Consider the following 19057-nt stretch of genomic DNA (forward strand, 5'->3'; position numbering starts at 1 on the left):
TGAGACTAGCCTTGGGCAACATAGTGAGACCCCATCTCTACAGATATTTTTTTTAAAAACAGCAGGGCATGGTGGTGCACACCAGTAATCTCAACCACTTGGAAGGCTGAGGCAGGAGGATCACTTGAGCCCAGGAGTTTGAGATTACAGTGAGCTATAATTGTGCCATTGCACTCCAGACTGGTCTATAGTGAGACCTTGTTTCTACAAAAACAAAAAAAAATGATAAAATCATCTTGTCCCAGTGATTCAAGATGCCACCTTTGTCTTACAATAAATTCCTTCCTTTCCTTTCCTTCCCTTCCCTTTCCCTTTTCCTTTCCCTTTCCCTTTCCCTTTCCCTTTTTGAGACAGAGTTTCACTCCTTTTGCCCAGGCTGGACTACAGCGGCATGATCTCAGCTCACTGCAACCTCCGCTTCCTGGGTTCAAGCAATTCTCCTGCCTCTACCTCCCAAGTAGCTGGGATTACAGCCATGCACCACCACGCCTGGCTAATTTTGTATTTTTAGTAGAAACGGGGTTTCTCCTTGTTGGTCAGGCTGGTCTCAAATTCCCAATCTCAGGTGATCTGCCTACCTTGGCCTCCCAAAGTCCTGGGATTGCAGGCGTGAGCCACCGTTCCCGGCCTGTCCTACAGTAAATTTCAATATTCACTTGGGTCTGTTTCTGGAATTTCTCTTCCTTTCCTCTCTGTTTACTTGTGTCATTATTACATTTAGTTATTTTTAGAGGCTCTACATGTTTTAATATCTTGTAGGGCTATTCTCTCCTAATAGCTTTTCCAGCTCAGTATTTCCCAGGCTATTTCTTGTTTGTATTTCCATATGAACTTTAGCGTCAATGTGCCTGGCTCCATTTTAAAAAAAGACTTGTTGCCGGGCGCGGTGGCTCAAGCCTGTAATCCCAGCACTTTGGGAGGCCGAGACGGGCGGATCATGAGGTCAGGAGATCGAGACCATCCTGGCTAACACAGTGAAACCCCGTCTCTACTAAAAATACAAAAACTTAGCTGGGCGAGGTGGCAGGCGCCTGTAGTCCCAGCTACTCGGGAGGCTGAGGCAGGAGAATGGCGTGAACCCGGGAGGCGGAGCTTGCAGTGAGCTGAGATCTGGCCACTGCACTCCAGCCTGGGTGACAGAGCGAGACTCCGTCTCAAAAAAAAAAAAAAAAAAAAAAGACTTGTTGGGGCTGGGTGTGGTGACTCAACACCTGTAATCCCAGCACTTTGGGAGGCCTGGGTGGACGGATCACCTGAGGTCAGGAGTTGGAGATCAGCCTGGCCAATGAGATGGTGAAACACCGTCTCTGCTAAAGATAAAAAAATTAGCCAGGCATGGTGGCGAGTGCCTGTGGTCCCAGCTACTTGGGAGACTGAGACGGGAGAATTGCTTGAACCCGGGATCCAGAGGTTGCAGTGAACCAAGGTTGCTCCACTGCACTCCAGCCAGAGCAAGAGTGAGACTCTCCCCCCACAAAAAAGCAAAACTTGTTGGTATCTTTATTGGAATTGCATTGTACTTGTACGTTAATTTAGGGAGAATTGATGTTTTTATGATATTGATCATTTCTTCCAAGAACAAGAGATGTTTTTCCATTTGTTCAAGTTTACTTTCAGGTCATTCAGGAATATTTTAAATTTTCTCTTATGTATTTTTCACATTTCTTACTAAGTTTGTTTCTCAGCATTTAATCACCTTTGTTTTTAATTTAAGTGGAGTTTCTCCACCATTATATTTCTAATTCTGAACTATCCAGTACAGTAGCCACTAGTCACATGTTATTGTCAAGCACTCGAAATGCGGCCAGTTCAAATTGAGAAGTGTTACAAGTGTAAAATATACACTGGATTTTGAAAACCTAGTGTGAATTAAAAACAGTGAAATATCTCAGTATAATTTTTAATATTGGTTACATGTCTAAATCATACTATTTTGGATATATTTAATTAAATATATTACTGCAATTAATTTCACCTGTTTCTTTAAAAAAATTTTTTTTAATGTGGCTTTTAGAAAAATCTTATGTGTGTGGCTCAGAGTCAGATTCTCTCTCTCTCTCTCTCTCTCTTTCTTTCTTTCTTTCGTTCTTTCTTTCGAGGCAGAGTCTCACTCCATCACCCAGGCGGGAGTGCAGTGGCGCAATCTCGGCTCACTGCAACCTCCGTCTCACTGCGGCCTCTACCTCCCAGGTTCAACTCCACCTCCCGGGTTCAAGCAGTTCTCATGCCCCACCCTCTCAAGTAGCTGGAATTATAGGTGCCACACCAGTACACTCATTTAATTTTTGTATTTTTAGTAGAAACCAGGTTTTACTATGTTGGCCAGGCTAGTCTCGAACTCCTGACTTCAAGTGATCCTCCAACCTTAGCCTCCCAAAGTGCTGGGATTACAGGCATGAGCCACTGCGCCCAGTCTCAGATTGTATTTCTGTTAGATAGTGCTGCCCTACCTGGTTATTTGTGTGTGAAAGCTATTGATTTATATATGTATGATTGATTGATTGATTGATTTTGAGATGGAGTTTCACTCGTTGCCCAGACTGGAGTGCAGTGGTGCATTCTTGGCTCACTGCAACCTCTGCCTCCCAGGTTCAAGTGATTCTGCTGCCTCAGCCTCCCAAGTAGCTAGAATTACAGGCAAGCAAAACCACGCCCAACTGATTTTTTGTATTTAGTAGAAACAGAGTTTTACCATGATGGTCAAGTTGGTCTCGAACTCCTGACCTCAGGCAATCCACCCATCTTGGCCTCCCAAAGTTCTGGGATTACAGGTGTGAGCCACCACGCCCGGCTGTATGTTTATTTTTTTATTTTTATTTATTTTTATTTTTATTTATTTTTTGAGATGGAGTTTCACTCTTGTCACCCAGGCTGGAGCGCAATGGTGCGATCTTGGCTCACTGCAGCCTCCGCCTTCTGGGTTCAAGCTATTCTCCTGCCTTGGACTCCCAAGTAGGTGGACTATAGGCGCACACCACCACGCCCAGCTGGTTTTTGTATTTTTGGTAGAGATGGGGTTTCACCATGTTGGCTAGGCAGGTCTCAAACTCCTGACCTCAAGTGATCTGCCCTCCTTGACCTCCCAAAGTGCTAGAATTACAGATGTTAGCCACCTCGCCCTGCCTATATGTTAGGTTTATATCTTCTACTTTACTGAATTGTTCTATTGTTTGAGTCTTACTGTTGATTCTCTGGGGTTTTCCAGGCATTCTATTACATATGTGTACAAATAGAGAAAGCTTTACCTCTACTTTTTCCATTCTTATGCCTCTAATTGTTTTCTTTTACTTAACTGCATCTTTTCTGATCTTAACAGAAATGTCTCTGGTGTTTCCACATTAAGTAAGATGTTGGCTTTAGGTTTATATATTATAAGATAATTATTTGAAATTAGCCACATTAAAAAAATTTAATGTTAAAAAAATATCCAGCGATTCCTCATCTCTTGAGTGTTTTTCGTTAGGAATGGGTGTTAAACTTTCAAGGTTTTCTAGCATCTGTGGAGATAACCATGATGTTTCTTCTTAGACGTATTAATACGGTGTTTTATGTTATTTGATTTTTAAGTATGAACTGAACTTGAATTCCTGCAATAAAGCTCACTTGATTGTGGTATATTCTTTTGTTTTGGAATCTGTTTACACTATTTAATATATTTACACCTATATTATTTTTAGGAGAGATGGGTCTGTGACTTCCGTTTTTGTTCTGTCTGTATTATCTTTGAGTGTCAGTATTATACTTGCCTCATAAAAAGAATTAGGAAGTTTTTGGCTGGGCACGGTGGCTCATGCCTGTAATCCCAGCATTTTGGAAAGCTGAGGGGGGTGCAGATCACGAGGTCAGGCGTTTGAGACCAGCCTGGCCAACATGGTGAAAACCCATCTCTGCATTTTCAGTGATCTGGAACAGTTCACTCTGGGACCATCCAGGCTTTAAAGGTTTGATAGAAATCCCTTTGCAGGCCCCGTGGACCTGGTGTGTTTTCTCTGGTCCTTGCTAGCAGTCTTCTCTCCTCTCTGGAAATTATTCTATCTCTAGTGAGGTTAATTATGGTAAACCATCTTTCTGTAGTAAATTATTCTTTTCAACTAGATTTTCAAATTTATTTACATAGATGTTTGCAAGGTAGGCTCATCATAGTTTTAAATTTCTTTGCAATGACTATTTTCACCTGTCATTTCTTAGTTTGTATATTTTTCCTTTCTCCCTATTTTGCCTAAGTTAATGGTTTGTGTATTTTGTTAGTTTCTTAAAATCTTGTTAATTTATTATTTAGGTTTACTGTTTTTCTTTTTTTTTTTCCAAGATGGAGTCTTGCTCTGTTGCCCAGGCTGGAGTGCAGTGGCGCCATCTCAGCTCACTGAGCTCCGCCTCCCGGGTTCACACCATTCTCCTGCCTCAGCCTCCCCAGTAACTGGGACTACAGGTGCCCGCCACCACGCCTGGTAACTTTTTTGTATTTTTAGTAGAGACGGAGTTTCACCATGTTAGCCAGGATGGTCTCCATCTCCTGACCTCGTGATCCAGCCGCCTTGGCCTCCCAAAGTGCTGGGATTACAGGTGGGAGCCACCACACCCAGCCTGTTTTTCTTTACCTCCTTTCTTTCTTTTTTATTTTTTATTTTAAGACAGAGTCTCACTCATTGCCCAGGCTGGAGTGCAGTGGCACAATCACGGCTCACTGCAGCGTCAACTTCCCCAGGCTCGGGTGATCTTCCCCTGCCACCTTCTCAAGTAGCTGGTACCACAGGTGGGCACCATCACACTCGGCTAATTTTTTTTGTAGTGTTTGTAGGAACAGCATTTCGCCAGATTGCCCAGCCTGGTCTCAAACTCCTGGGCTCAAGCCATCCGCCCACCTAGGCCTCCCAAAGTGCAGGATTACAGGCATAAACCACCGTGCCCAGCCTACCTCGTTAATTTCTGCTTTCGTCTTTATTTTCTTTCTGTGTTTTCTTTGGTTTTACTTTGTTGGGGTTTTTTCTTTTTTTTTTTTTTTTTTGTTTTTTGTTTTTTTTTTTGTTTTTTTTTTTGAGACGGAGTCTCGCTCTGCCGCCCAGGCTGGAGTGCAGTGGCCGGATCTCAGCTCACTGCAGGCTCCGCCTCCCGGGTTCATGCAATTCTCCTGCCTCAGCCTCCCCAGTAGCTGGGACTACAGGCGCCCGCCACCTCGCCCGGCTAGTTTTTTGTATTTTTTAGTAGAGACGGGGTTTCACCGTGTCAGCCAGGATGGTCTCGATCTGCTGACCTCGTGATCCGCCCGCCTGGGCCTCCCAAAGTGCTGGGATTACAGGCTTGAGCCACCGCGCCCGGCCTGTTGGGGTTTTTTCTAACTTTTTAATTTACAAATTTAGTTCATTTTGTTTTTTTCTTCCACGTTTATTGATAAAAGTGTTCAGCACATGGAACTTTCCTCTGATCTTTTTCTTAGCCTTATCCCATAGAGTCTGATAGATAAACAAAGTTTTGTTTGATTTGTTTTTGAGATGGAGTCTCTTTCTGTCACCCGGACTGGAGTGCAGTGGCACGATCTCAGCTCACTACAACCTCTGCCTGCTGGGTTCAAGCAGTTCTCCTGTCTCAGCCTCCTGAGTAGCTGGGATTACAGGCATGCGCCACCACGCCCGGCTAATTTTTGTATTTTTAGTAGAGACGAAGTTTCACCATATTGGTCAGGCTGGTCTTGAACTCCTGACCTCATGTGATCCACCTGCCTTGGCCTCCTAAAGTGCTGAGATTACTGGTGTGAGCCACCACCCCCAGCCTCCATCATTTTTTTAAAGGAATTCTGGGCTGGGCGCCATGGCTCATGCCTGTAATCCCAGCACTTTGGGAGGCCGAAGCAGGCTGATCTCTTGAGGTCAGGAGTTCAGAAACCCCGTATTTACTACTAAAAATACAAAAATTAGCTGGGTGTGGTGGCACGTGCCTGTAGTCCCAGCTACTGGGGAGGCTGAGGCAGGAGAATCGCTTGAACTTGGGAGGCAGAGGTTGCGGTGAGCTGAGATTGTGCCACTGCACTCCAGCCTGGGAGACAGAGTGAGACTCCATCTCCAAAAAAAAGAAAGTCTGTAAATTCCATGTGTTTTTTTTCTTTCACTCGATAGTGTAATAGGCAGCTTTTAAGTTTCCAGGTAGGAGAAACTTTTTTATTGTTAATAATTTATAGGTTTTTTTCATTGCGATCAGAGAATATTGTTTTTCTGTTTTGCAAAACCTATTGATACTTTCTGAGGCCCAGTGTATGTCAGCTTTTGTAACTCCTCCATGTGTACTTGATAGAAGTGTATTTTCTTGGGTCTTGGTATAGAGTTCACTGTGAGTGTGTATATATGTACATATGTATTTACATATGGAGATACATATATGTATACACCTCCATGATACATTAATTCTGTTGTTTAGGTCTTCTGTATATCCTTATTTTGTGTCCTCATGGCCTGTCTTCTGTGGCTTCTTATTACTATTATTATTATTTTTTAAATTATTGTTATTTTTTTTCTGAGACAGAGTTTCATTCTGTCTCCCAGGCTGGAGTGCAGTGGCACGATCTCGGCTCACTGTAAACTCCGCCTCCCGGGTTCACGCCAGTCTCCTGCCTCAGCCTCCCAAGTAGCTGGGACTACAGGCGCCCACCACCGCGCCCGGCTAAATTTTTGTATTTTTAGTAGAGACAGGGTTTTACCATGTTAGCCAGGATGTTCTCGATCTCCTGACCTCGTGATCCGCCCGCCTCGACCTCCCAAAGTGCTGGGATTACAGGCATGAGCCACCGCGCCCGGCCCTATGGCTTATTATTAATACGGTTCTGTTTTTCTTGCATCTCCTGTTTCTGTGTGGCTTGGTGCACATTCCTGTGATATACTCTTAGTTACTTGTGGCTTTTTGTGTTGAGAAGCGGCCACCTTCTGGTTGTGCTTTGTGCCTGCGGCCTGAGTCCTGCTCTGTCTGCATAGTGATTGCTGCCCCTGCTCTCTTCGGCCCATTTGCCTGACGAGGCAGCCTTGTCCTTGGCCCTTTGTTTCCAGCCTTTTCCTGAGTGCCTTGGGTTTAGGTCGTTCTTCTGTGTGAAGCACACCTGAGGTTTGCTTTGTGAGCCAAATTGAAAATCTTCTCTTCAGTCAGTTAAGCCCATTCACACTTAGTGATATAACTATGTGGTTGGTCTCAACCCTGTCATTATTTTATAATTTCTGTATTTTATATTTACTGTGTGTTTTTTTTGTGTGTGTGTGGATGGGTTGTGGGTTTTTTTGCTTTTTAATTTCTAAAAATATTTTGGGGCCAGGCGTGGCTCATGCCCGTAATCCCAGCACTTTGGGAGGCTGAGGCAGGCAGATCACCTGAGGTCAAGAGTTCAAGACCAGCCTGGCCAACATGGTGAAACCCCGTCTCTACTTAAAAATACAAAAATCAGCCGGGCATCATGGTGCATATCTGTAGTCTTAGCTATTTGGGAGGCTGAGGCAGGAGAACTGCTTGAACCCAGGAGGTGGAGGTTGCAGTGAGCTGAGATTGTGCCACTGCACTCCAGCCTGGGTAACAGAGCTAGACTGCCTCAAAAAAGAAAAAAAAAAAAAAATGGCCAGGCACGGTGGCTCACACCTGTAATCCCAGCACTTTGGGAGGCCGAGGCGGGCAGAGCATGAGGTCAGGAGATCGAGACCATCCTGGCCAACACGGTGAAACCCCCGTCTCTGCCACAAATACAGAAGTTAGCCGGGCGAGGTGGCGGCGCCTGCAGTCCCAGCTCTCAGGAGGCTGAGGCAGGAGAATCGCTTGAACCCAGGAGGTGAAGGTTGCAGTGAGCTGAGATCATGCCACTGAACTCCAGCTTGACAATAGAGCAAGACTCCATATCGGAAAATTTTTTAAAAATTGGAGGTATTAGGAAAATTGGTGCTTTTCTCCTAGTGCCTTCCTATAGACTTGCATACCCCACTCATGCTCCTGGGGTCTGAGTTCCCTGTGTACCCCCTCGTGGCCTGCTGTGTTGGCATTAGGAGGTCCTCTGACACCCACTCATTGCCTCCACAGCAGGCAGTGAGTGGATTCCATTCTTTGTGTTTTGCTCTTTTCCTGTCTCCCTGCCTCTCCTCTTCCCATTTATTTATTTATTTATTTATTTATTTTTTTTTTGAGACGGAGTCTCGCTCTGTCGCCCAGGCTGGAGTGCAGTGGCCAGATCTCAGCTCACTGCAAGCTCCGCCTCCCAGGTTCACGCCATTCTTCTACCTCAGCCTCCCGAGTAGCTGGGACTACAGGCGCCCACCACCACGCCCGGCTAATTTTTTGTATTTTTATTAGAGACGGGGTTTCGCCGTGGTCTCAATCTCCTTACCTCGTGATCTGCCCTCCTCGGCCTCCCAAAGTGCTGGGATTACAGGCGTGAGCCACCGCACCCAGCCCCATTTTTCATTTGTGTTGTTTCTGCTCTGTCAGAACACACAATATTCTTAAGTACACAGTTTACTACAACAGGGCTCCCGCTTGCTTCTGCTGAGTGTTCCCAGGAGTCTTCAGGTTGGTGAAGCTCATCCTCAGGCAGTGGCCTTGAGTAGGGCCACAGAATTCCCTGAGCTCTGGAGAAGTAAGCTTTGGCCTGTTGTATTGTCAATGAACAGATAGTTTGGTTGGATATAAAATCCTTGGATCAACTGATTTCTCCTGTTTAATATAGTGTGGTGGTTGTAAAAAATTTCTTCCTGATACCAAATTGGTTAAAGTTGTGTTTCATGTTTTTCTTACACCAAGATTTTATAGACTGATTATTCTAGCTCTAGTCAGGAAAAGAGAATATTATTAGAAATCTCTTTATTATGACAGCACTTCCAGCAGGCATGCCAGCTCTGTTTCCTTCTCAAGTTGGAGCTGTTTTCTTCTAGAACTTCTTGTGGGTGGCTGCTGACATCATGCTTTCTTAGATCTTCACTTTTTGTACATCTGGAAATGCTCCGGCCTCCTCTCACCCTTGCTTGTGCATCAGTTTCCTGGGTCAGTGGACAGTGTTCTGTGCTTGCTTTCTGCTGCTTGAGTTTTTAAAAATGGAGACTCAGAATGCTTTCCCATACCCTGAAGCACCTCTCTGTACAAACATGTGGAGCCTGCTGTGGCTGGGGGCTGTCCTCACTCTCCAGTCACATCTGCTGTTCTGTGCCAGGATTGAGCCATTGACTGCGTTTCCTTTAACCTAATCTTTCCCTTCCTCCTAAGTGTAGATTACTGAAGGTTGACTTTCCAGGCCGTTCCCTGAGCACACCCAGCCTTCATTCCTAAACCACCCAGTCCCCAGTGGCACCAGTGACTGTGGCCTCCATCCCGCTGTGTGCCCTCAGGGATACAGTTGGGATCCGAGTAGCCAAGGCTGTCATAGAGCAGGTCCTTAGAGGAGACTCGTAAGTGACATTTCTGTGAACAAACACATTTGAAAGCACTTGCCTGGTGCTGTGTGAGTCGTCAAAAATATTAGCTATTATGCAAGTAAAACATGCCTCATGCTACCATGGCAATTCCCCAGTGGTAGAAAGAAATGGAGTGTTTATTAAAGGTTCTGAAAAATTGTCCCATGTTGAGGACTGCGGGGAAATGGAGACTCACCTTTAACAAAGAAATGTCAGTGGTTCCTGTCCTCTTTGTTCACATTGATGGGGCTGGATGCTAGGTGCTCTGCACCCCCCACCCCATCCCAGCCCAGATATGTGCTGCTGGAGTCACTTTGATACTAAAGGCTCAGATAAGGCCCCGGGAAGGTGCTCAAGATTGAATTAGATGAGTGACCCGAACAGAACAGAGGAGTAGAAATTCTCAAACTTGCCTGAGAGTCTAGGAAATTGAGTAATCCTTAATGATTTCCCTGCTATCCTGCCTGTTTTCAAAGATGGTTGTGTAATTGCAGCATGAAATGTAGCCTTGGTTTTTGTTTGGAACAACTTGAAAGTGTTTGGCCAGGCACAGTGGCTCACACGTGTAATTCTAGCACTTTGGGAGGCCGAGGTGGGTGGATCATTTGAACCCAGGAATTCAAGACCAGCCTGGGTAACATGGTGAAACCCTGTCTCTACCAAAAACATAAAAATTACACAGGCCTGGTGGTGTGCACCTGTGATCCCAGCTACTCAGGAGGCTGAGGCAGGAGGATTGCTTGAGCCTGGGAGACGGAGGTTGCAGTGAGCCGAGATCATGCCTGGGTGACAGAGTGAGACTTCATCTAAAATAAAAGAAAAGAAAAGTTTTGATGAAATCTCTGGATGTCATATGGGTGAGATGAATGCCTGGGAGAACCGCCTTCCTGTAGGGTTGATGTCTGGGTCCTCTTCCTGTCAAGGGCACATTCGAGGGACAGCACTTTCCTTAATATGGGCCTGCCCTCTGGATAGCTTCTGCTGGCAGCTATGCTCTGCCTGACACCAGCAGAAATTTTGGGCAGTCCCTGGGCTTGCATGCAGTTTAGATTTCTGGGAATGTTCTTGCTAAAGGGCTCTCTGATGGGCTGCCTGTCACGTAATGACCAGTCACATGGGGAGTCTAGGTTCTAGCAGACATGTCTTCTAATGGGACCTGAAGCCACGGTTGCTTTGCTTAGCGGACATGTGAGTTCTGCAGTTTCCAGGTCAGACCTGGATGTTCATAAACACACCAGAGAGCTGTCCTCCTTTGGCCTTCTGTAAAATCTCGTTTTAGAAAAACGTTTACAATTTTTGAAGTTGTTTAAATTGAGCGAAGCCAAATGATTTCTTCTGTTCTGATAAGATAGCCTGCTACTGTAATTTGACTTGCTGCTTCTCTTTTATTTTACAGATGATGTCTTTCTACCTAAAGATATTGACCTAGACAGTGTGGATATGGATGAGACAGAGAGGGAAGTGGAGTATTTCAAAAGGTAAATGTGGAGGCTGTGTGTCTGAAACCGTGGTGATTGTGTGCTTGCCATACATGTTTGGTTTTCTGTCTTTCCACGGCACTTCTAGTTGTCTTAGACGAAGTTACATCAAGCAAGCCATGCAACCTGGCTACTAAAGAGCCTTGTAGCAGGACAGGCCAGCCACACACACCCCTCCCCCACTCCCAGCACTCAGTCTCACTTCTCCTCCCCCTCACATGCTAGAAAAATAGTTGATAGCAGTGGCTTCCCCCCACCCCTCCCCACCGAGGCGGTGACTCTCAAGGTGTCCTGGGCCAGCAGCGTCTCCGGGGGGATACAGGCCCCTCCCTAGACCTGCCGGATCAGATTCTGGGAAGGGGCCGGCATCTGTGTTATTGAAAGCCTTCCGGGTGACCCTCACATATGCTGATGGTTGAACACACTGGAGCAGTATGCTTTTAAGAAGAAAAGTAGCATTTTAGATACTTGCTGTTTTCCTGATGGGCAAATTTTATCAGTGCTATGTTCTATAATGTTTTATCTACTGTGTGAATTAATGGTAACAAAATTTTGTTTTATTTTATTTTATTTTTGAGAGGGAATCTCGCTCTGTCACCCAGGTTGGAGTGCAGTGGCACCATCTCAGCTCACTGCAACCTCTGCCTCCCGGGTTCAAGCAATTCTCCTGCCTCAGCCTCCGGAGTAGCTGGGATTACAGGCACCCGCCACCACACCTAGCTGATTTTTGTATTTTAGTAGAGATGGGGTTTCACCATGTTGACCAGACTGGTCTCAAACTCCTGACCTCAGGTGATGTACCTGCCTTAGCCTCCCAAAGTGCTGTGATTACAGGCGTGAGCCACCACACCCGGCCTATTTATTTCACTTTTTTATTTTTTGAGATGGAGTCTCTGTCACCCAGGCTGGAGTGCAATGGTGTGATCTTGGTTCACTGCAATCCCCACCTCCCAGGTTCAAGCAATTCTCCTGCCTCAGCCTCCTGACTAACTAGGATTACAGGGGCCCGCCACCACGCCTGGCTAATTTTTGTATTTTTAGTGGAAATGGGGTTTTACTCTGCTGGCCAGGCAGGTCTCAAACTCTTGACTTTAAATGATCCACCCACCTCGGCCTCTCAGAGTGCTGAGATTACAGGTGTGATTAAGCATTTATTTGTATTATAATAAAAACAACAAAACTGGACTAGAGGCTGCACCTGGTGGCTCACGCCTGTAATCCCAGCACTTTGGGAGGCCAAGACAGATCACTTGAGGTCAGGAGTTCGAGACCAGCCTGGCCAACATGGTGAAACCCCATCTCTACTAAAAATACAAAAATTAGCCTGGGCATGGTGATGAGTGCTTGTAGTCCCAGCTACTCAGGAGACTGAGGCAGGAGAATCGCTTGAACCTGGGAGGCAGAGGTTGCAGTGAGCCGAGATCACACTACTGTACTCCAGCCTGGGTGACAGAGAGAGACTTTGTCTCAAAAAAAAAAAAAAAAAAAAGGTGAGGTAGGCATGCACCTGTAGTCCAAGCTACTCAGGAGACTGAGGCCAGAGGATCACTTGAACCTAGGAGTTTGAGTTTGCAGTGAACTGTGATCACACCACTGCACTCGAGCCTGGGCAACAGAGCAAGACCCTGTCTGAAAAAAAAATTTTCTTTCCCCAAAGAATAGATGTTCTTTAACCACAACATATTTTAATCAGAGATTTATTATAAATCAATTTTTAAATCACAGAATATTTGGAAATCTAAAAGTATAGAAGTTTAAATAACTCATGAGTCAAGTAAGAAACCAGTCTTTTTTTTTTTTTTTTTTTTTTTTTTTTTTGAGAGAGTCTCAGTCTGTTGTCCACACTGGAGTGCAGTGGTGTGATCTCCGCTCACCGCAACCTCCGCCTCCTGCGTTCAGGCGATTCTCTTTCCTCAGCCTTCCAAGTAGCTGGGATTACAGGCGCCCACCACCATGCCCAGCTAATTTTTTTTATTTTTAGTAAAAATGAGGTTTCACCATGTTGGCCAGGCTAGTCTCGAACTCCTGACCTCAGGTGATCCACCCACCTCAGCCTCCCAAAGTGCTGGGATTACAGGTGTGAGCCACCATACCCAGAGAGTCAAAATTTTTAAATACATAGAACTAAAAGATAATTAAAACAGTGCATATGGAAACCTGTGGGATGCTGAAAAAAGTTAACTTTTTTTTTTTTTTTTTTTTTTTTTTTGAGACGGAGTCTCGCTCTGTCGCCCAGGCTGGAATGCAGTGGCGCAATCTCGGCTCACTGCAAGCTCCGCCTCCCGGGTTCACGCCATTCTCCTGCCTCAGCCTCCCGAGTAGCTGGGACTACAGGCGCCCGCCCCTGCGCCCGGCTAATTTTTTCTATTTTTAGTAGAGACGGGGTTTCACCATGGTCTCGATCTCCTGACCTTGTGATCCGCCCACCTCGGCCTCCCAAAGTGCTGGGATTACAGGCGTGAGCCACCACGCCCGGCCAAAAGTTAACTTTTTAGAGCTGTTTATATAAGGCTATAATTGCCTAAATTCATTTTTAAAAACCCTGGAACATAATGAGTTAAAGATTTCCATTGAGAAATTAGGAACAGAACAACAGAATAAACCCAAAGAATATATAAAGAAGGAGATAAGGGAGATAATTAAATAGAAAACAAAGACTTGGTAGAGAAGATCAACAGAGCTAAAATTTGATTGATTGAAAACACCAAATCTTTAGGAGACAGATTAAGAATAATAGGGAAAAAAAGACACAAAATATAGCATAATTAGATGGAAGAAGAATTAGGATGTTGATAATTATCAAAGTCAGGTGATGGCTATGTTCATTATACTGTACTATCTGTTTTTGTGTGTGTTTGAAAATGTCTGTAATTAAAGAACAAAAAAATAAAAACAGTTTTGGCCGGGTGCTGTGGCTCATGCCTGTAATCCCAGCACGTTGGGAAGCCACTTGAGGTCAGTTCAAGACCAGCCTGGGCAACATGATGAAATCCTGTCTCTACAAAAAATACAAAAAAATTAGCCAGACGTGGTGGCATGCGCCTATAGTCCCAGCTACTCAGGAGGCTGAGGTGGGAGGATGGCTTGAGCCCGAGAGGTGGAGGTTGCAGTGAACCAAGATTGTGCATCTACCCTCCAACCTGGGTGACAAGAGCCCTGTCTCAAAAAAAAAAAAAAAATTTTTTTTTAATTTTGTAAATATGTAAGTGAAAAGGAGGAAATAACTACAGATAACTACTAAAGAAATGAAAACAATAGCTGTAAGTCTCAGTGAGAAAACTACATTTTAACAGTTTTACCGAGAATTCTACCAAACTTTCAGACTTTCAAAGAATGAATTATCCAGTCGTGAGCAGACTCTACCAGTGAATTTAAATGAGTGAGACAGCACACACACAAGTGAATACTCCCTACTTTGTCTTACAAGACAAGTAAAATTTTGATACCAAAATCTGCCCAAAACAATACCAGATAAAAGGAAAAATCACAGGTTTGTCTTGCTCATATTAGATGCAAAAATCCTAAAGAAAATATTTTCCAGGAGGCTGAGGCTCCAGGAGAATCGCTTGAACCCAGGAGGCAGAGGTCGCAGTGAGCCAAGATCATGCCATTGTGCTCGAGCCTGGGCAACTAGAGCAAGACTCCCATCTCAAAAATATTATCATACCTACATCGTTGTAATTAAAAAAAAAAAATTAATATACCAAATCCAGCAGCAGTGTATTTTAGAAAGCAGTATACCATGATCAAATTGGTTTATCCCAGGAACGCAAATAGTGTTTCATATTAGAAAATTCACTTTATTGGCCAGGCGTGGTGGCTCATGCCTATAATCCCAGCACTTTGGAGGCTGAGGCGGGCGGATCACCTGAGGTTGGGAGTTTGAGATCAGCCTGACCAACATGGGGAAACCCTGTCTCTACTAAAAATACAAAATTAGCCAGGCGTCGTAGTGCATGCCTGTAATCCCAGCTACTCGGGAGGCTGAGGCAGGAGAATCACTTGAACCTGGGAGGCGGAGGTTGCAGTGAACAAAGATTGCACCATTGTACTCCAGCCTGGGCAACAGAGAGACACTCCGTCTCAAAAAAAAAAAAAAAAATCCTCCTTCCTCCCTCCCTTCTGACAGGGTCTCACTCTGTCACCTAGGCTTGAGTGCCATGACACAATCACTGTTCACTGCAGCCTTGACCTCCCCAGGCTCCAGCAGTCCTCCCACCTCGGCCCTCCAAGTAGCTGGGACTATAAGCACGTGCCACCATGCCTGGCTAATTTTTTTTCTTCTTCTTTTTGTAGAGACGGGATTTCGCCACATTGCCCAGGCTGTTCTCGAACTCCTGGCCTCAAGTGATCTGCCCACCTCAGCCTCCCAAAGTGCCAGAATTACAGGTGTGAGCCCCCGCACCCATCTAGAAAATCCACTTATGTTAGTTGCTACATTAATATATTAAAAAGAGTCATACGATCATGGTTCAGTAGATCATGGATCAGTAGATTCAAAAAAAAAAAGTATTTTACATTCAACCTTAAATTGTAATTCCTAGGCTAAAGGAGTAGAAAAGAGGAACTAAAGCTCAGTTTTACAGGTGATCTAATTGTCCTCACAGGAAATATAAAAGAACTGACAGCAAGGGGCTAACTGTGTAGGATCAGTACAGAAGTTATTTGCTTTTGTTTTTTGTTTTTATACAGAGCACGGTGGCTCACGCCTGTAATTTCAACATTTTGTGAGGCTAAGGTGGAAAGATCACTTGAGCCCAGGAATTGGAGACCAACCTGAGCAACATAGCGAGATACTGACTCTACAAAAAATAAAATAATTAGCCAGGTGTGGTGACGTGCACCTGTGGTCCCACCTACTCAGGAGGCTGAAGTGGCAGGATCCCTTGAGCCCAGGAGATCAAGGCTACAGTGAGCCAAGATGGCACCACTGCACTCCAGCTTGGGCAACAGCGAGACCCTGTTTTTTTTTTTTTTTAATTAAAAAAAAAAAAAAAAACATTTTTCTCTATACCCACACCACAAATAATTAGAAATGTAGCTCAAATTAAAAGTGTTTATAATAGCACCAAAATCTCTGCAGTATCCAGATAAATGTGACAAAAGTTGCATAAGACTTGTATACAAAAGACTATGAAACTTTACTGGAAAACATTAAAGAAGGTCTAAATCACAGAGATTCATTATCCAAAGATAGGAAGGGTTAGTATCATAAAACTGTCAAGGACTGGCCATAGTGGCTCATGCCTGTAATCCCAGTGCTTTAGGAGACCAAGGCGAGGGGATTGCTTGAAGCCAGGAGTTTGAGACCGACCTGAACAACACAGACCACAATTCTACAGAAAAATTAAAAATTAGCCAGGCGTGGGCCAGGTGCGGTGGCTCACGTCTGTAATCCCAGCACTTTGGGAGGCCGAGACGGGCGGATCACGAGGCCAGGAGATCGAAACCACCCTGGCTAACACGGGGAAACCCCATCTCTACGAAAAATACAAAAAATTAGCCAAGCGTGGTGGTGGGCGCCTGTAATCCCAGCTATTCGGGAGGCTGAGGCAGGAGAATGGCGTGAACCCGGGAGGCAGAGCTTGCAGTGAGCTGAGATTGGGCCACTGCACTCAGCCTGGCTGACAGTGAGACTCCATCTCAAAAAAAAAAAAAAAGAAAAAATTAGCCAGACATGGTGACACATGCCTGTAGTCCCAGCTACTCAGGAAATTGATACAGGAGAATCCCTTGAACTCAGGAGTTTGAAGCTTCAGTGAGCTATGCTTACGCCACCTCACTCCAGCCTAAGCAACAGAGAGATCCTTTCTCCCAAAACCAAACAAAAAAACAAAGGCAAAAGATTAGGATCCCACAGCAAGCTTTTGACCAATAAACTACAAATTCAGCCTGACCAAGGAGCCCCATAGCCCCATAGGGGAGGTGCTGCTGTTTCATGGGTTTGTGGCCGGTGAGCCCTCCCTCTCTCCTGCTGGAGGAAGGCGTGGAGTGACGGGAGTCCCTACCCACCACTCCGGAGAGCATAACTGTTAAATTACTTTGGAAAAGAGTTTGGCAGAATCTAGCAAAATTGAAGTTGTGCCTCCCATGCAAGCCAGCAAATAGCTGAGAGGTCCTCCTGCATGTCCCGTGGGGGGCGGGGCAAGCAGGAGGCAAGCAGTAGCTATGTGTTCACTGCCGTGTTCATACCGCAGTGAAGACGAACAGACTGCCACCTCATGGAGAACTCTCACAGACATAATGTTGAGTGAAATAAGAAGCTGTAAGTACAGTTCCCTCGATATGAGGCCACACAGCACAACCGTACTACCATTTAGGATGCCATAGAGAAGTCATGAAATTACCAAAAACTATGGTGGACTAATGACTCCAAACACTAGAGCACTGGCTACCTCTTGGGAGAGGACAGCACGGTGCCATGGTTAGCAGTGTCAGGTTTCGTGACCTGGGGGTGCTGTGACTCAGGATTCTGCATGCTGGTTATGTGGATGTTCTGTGTGTCAGATACTGTGTGCATGTCTCACGTAGTCTGCAGTTGACAAAACAGGCCTGATGTGGAGGCCACTGTGTCTGGGGTGCAGGTGGTATGGGGAGGGACAAAGCCAGGTCACACTGGGCCTGGGGGCCTTAGAGAGCAGCGTGAGTTCTGTGCCCATGCTGCAAGAACCTGTTGAAGCCGTGCGATGGTTTGGATTGGATTTCTTCCTTGAATGACTTGGAGCAGGAATGTGGTTGATGTTCTCGAGCGCTCTATTCTAGCTGCCGTGTCGAGAAGGGGCTCGGAGGACAGGGTCACACATGCACTAATGGAGACAGGATTACTGATTGTCAGAGTTAGAAGGGGACGGCAGAGGCAGGAGGTAACATCACAAACTCAGGGCTTGACTAGCTAGGGCCAGGGAAGGAGAAATTGGATTCTGGGAGATGACACAGTCAGCCCTTCCAGTTTGGGGGATTGAGGGGCTCAGTCTCATAGAGGCTGCCAGGCAAGAACACTGTTGGGCATTCACAAATGTTTGTGGTTGAATGAATGAACCACAGTTTAAGCAACCATAATTATACCTAGTGGATGGGTGACAATAATAACCATTTTCAGGTTTCATTCAGATTTGGAGACAAATAAAAAATAAATAAATAAATAAATAAATAAATAAAAGGGTTTTGCCGTGTTACCCAGGCTGTTCTGGAACTCCGGAGCTCAGAGGATTCTCAAACCTTCCAGAGTGCTGGGATTGCAGGAATGAGCCACCACACCTGGTCCAGTGTTTCAATTTTGCTTACAAAAGTATACTTTAGGCTGGGCGCAGTGGCTCATGCCTATAATCCCAGCACTTTGGGAGGCTGAGGCAGGAGGATCACAAGGTCAGGAGATCGAGACCATCCTGGCTAACATGGTGAAACCCCATCGCTACTAAAAATACAAAAAAAGGCCGGGCGCGGTGGCTCAAGCCTGTAATCCCAGCACTTTGGGAGGCCGAGACGGGCAGATCACGAGGTCAGGAGATCGAGACCATCCTGGCTAACACGGTGAAACCCCGTCTACTAAAAAATACAAAAAACTAGCCAGGTGAGGTGGTGGGCGGCTGTAGTCCCAGCTACTTGGGAGGCTGAGGCAGGAGAATGGTGTAAACCCGGGAGGCGGAGCTTGCAGTGAGCTGAGATCCGGCCACTGCACTCCAGCCTGGGCGACAGAGCGAGACTCCGTCTCAAAAAAAAAAAAATTACGTGTGGTGGCAGGCTCCTGTAGTCCCAGCTACTCGGGAGCCTGAGGCAGGAGAATGGCATGAACCCAGGAGGCGGAGCTTGCAATGAGCTGAGATCTCACCACTGGACTCCAGCCTGGGCGACAGAGTGAGACTCTGTCTCAAACCAAAAAAAAGTATACTTTAGGCCAAGCACAGTGGCTCAGGCCTGTAATCCCACTTTGGGAGGCCAAGGCGGGTAGGTCACGAGGTCAGGAGTTGAAGACTAGTCTGGCCAAGATGTTAAAACCCCCTTTCTACTAAAAATACAAAAATTAGCTAGGCATGGTGGTGGGCGCCTGCAATCCCAGCTGCTCGGGAGGCTGAGGCAGAGAATTGCTTGAACCTAGGAGATGGAGATTGCAGTGAGCTGAGATTGTACCACTGCACTCCAGTCTGGGTAACAGAGCGAGACTCTGTCTCAAAAAAA

At 45.6% G+C, this 19057-nt stretch overlaps 1 protein-coding gene across 20 annotated transcripts in view; it reads left to right on the forward strand.

The window, feature by feature from the left end:
* The window catches only part of FAM193A (family with sequence similarity 193 member A), a 199896-nt gene that overhangs the window by 171270 nt on the left and 9569 nt on the right, over positions 1-19057 (forward strand). For 19 of the 20 annotated variants that reach the window (XR_012434560.1, XM_065544685.2, XM_074039248.1 and 16 more), the window contains one exon: positions 10801-10882. The exons of the other annotated variant lie outside the window; for it this stretch is intronic. Coding sequence is in view for 18 of the 19 variants with exons in the window: in XM_065544685.2 (XP_065400757.1) it covers positions 10801-10882 (82 nt within the window). In the remaining variant the exon portion in view is untranslated. The remainder of the gene's footprint in view (positions 1-10800; positions 10883-19057) is intronic. 20 annotated transcript variants of the gene reach the window in all.

The sequence above is a fragment of the Macaca fascicularis genome, chromosome 5 (assembly GCF_037993035.2).
Source record: "Macaca fascicularis isolate 582-1 chromosome 5, T2T-MFA8v1.1".
NCBI classification, from domain to species: Eukaryota; Metazoa; Chordata; class Mammalia; order Primates; family Cercopithecidae; genus Macaca; species Macaca fascicularis.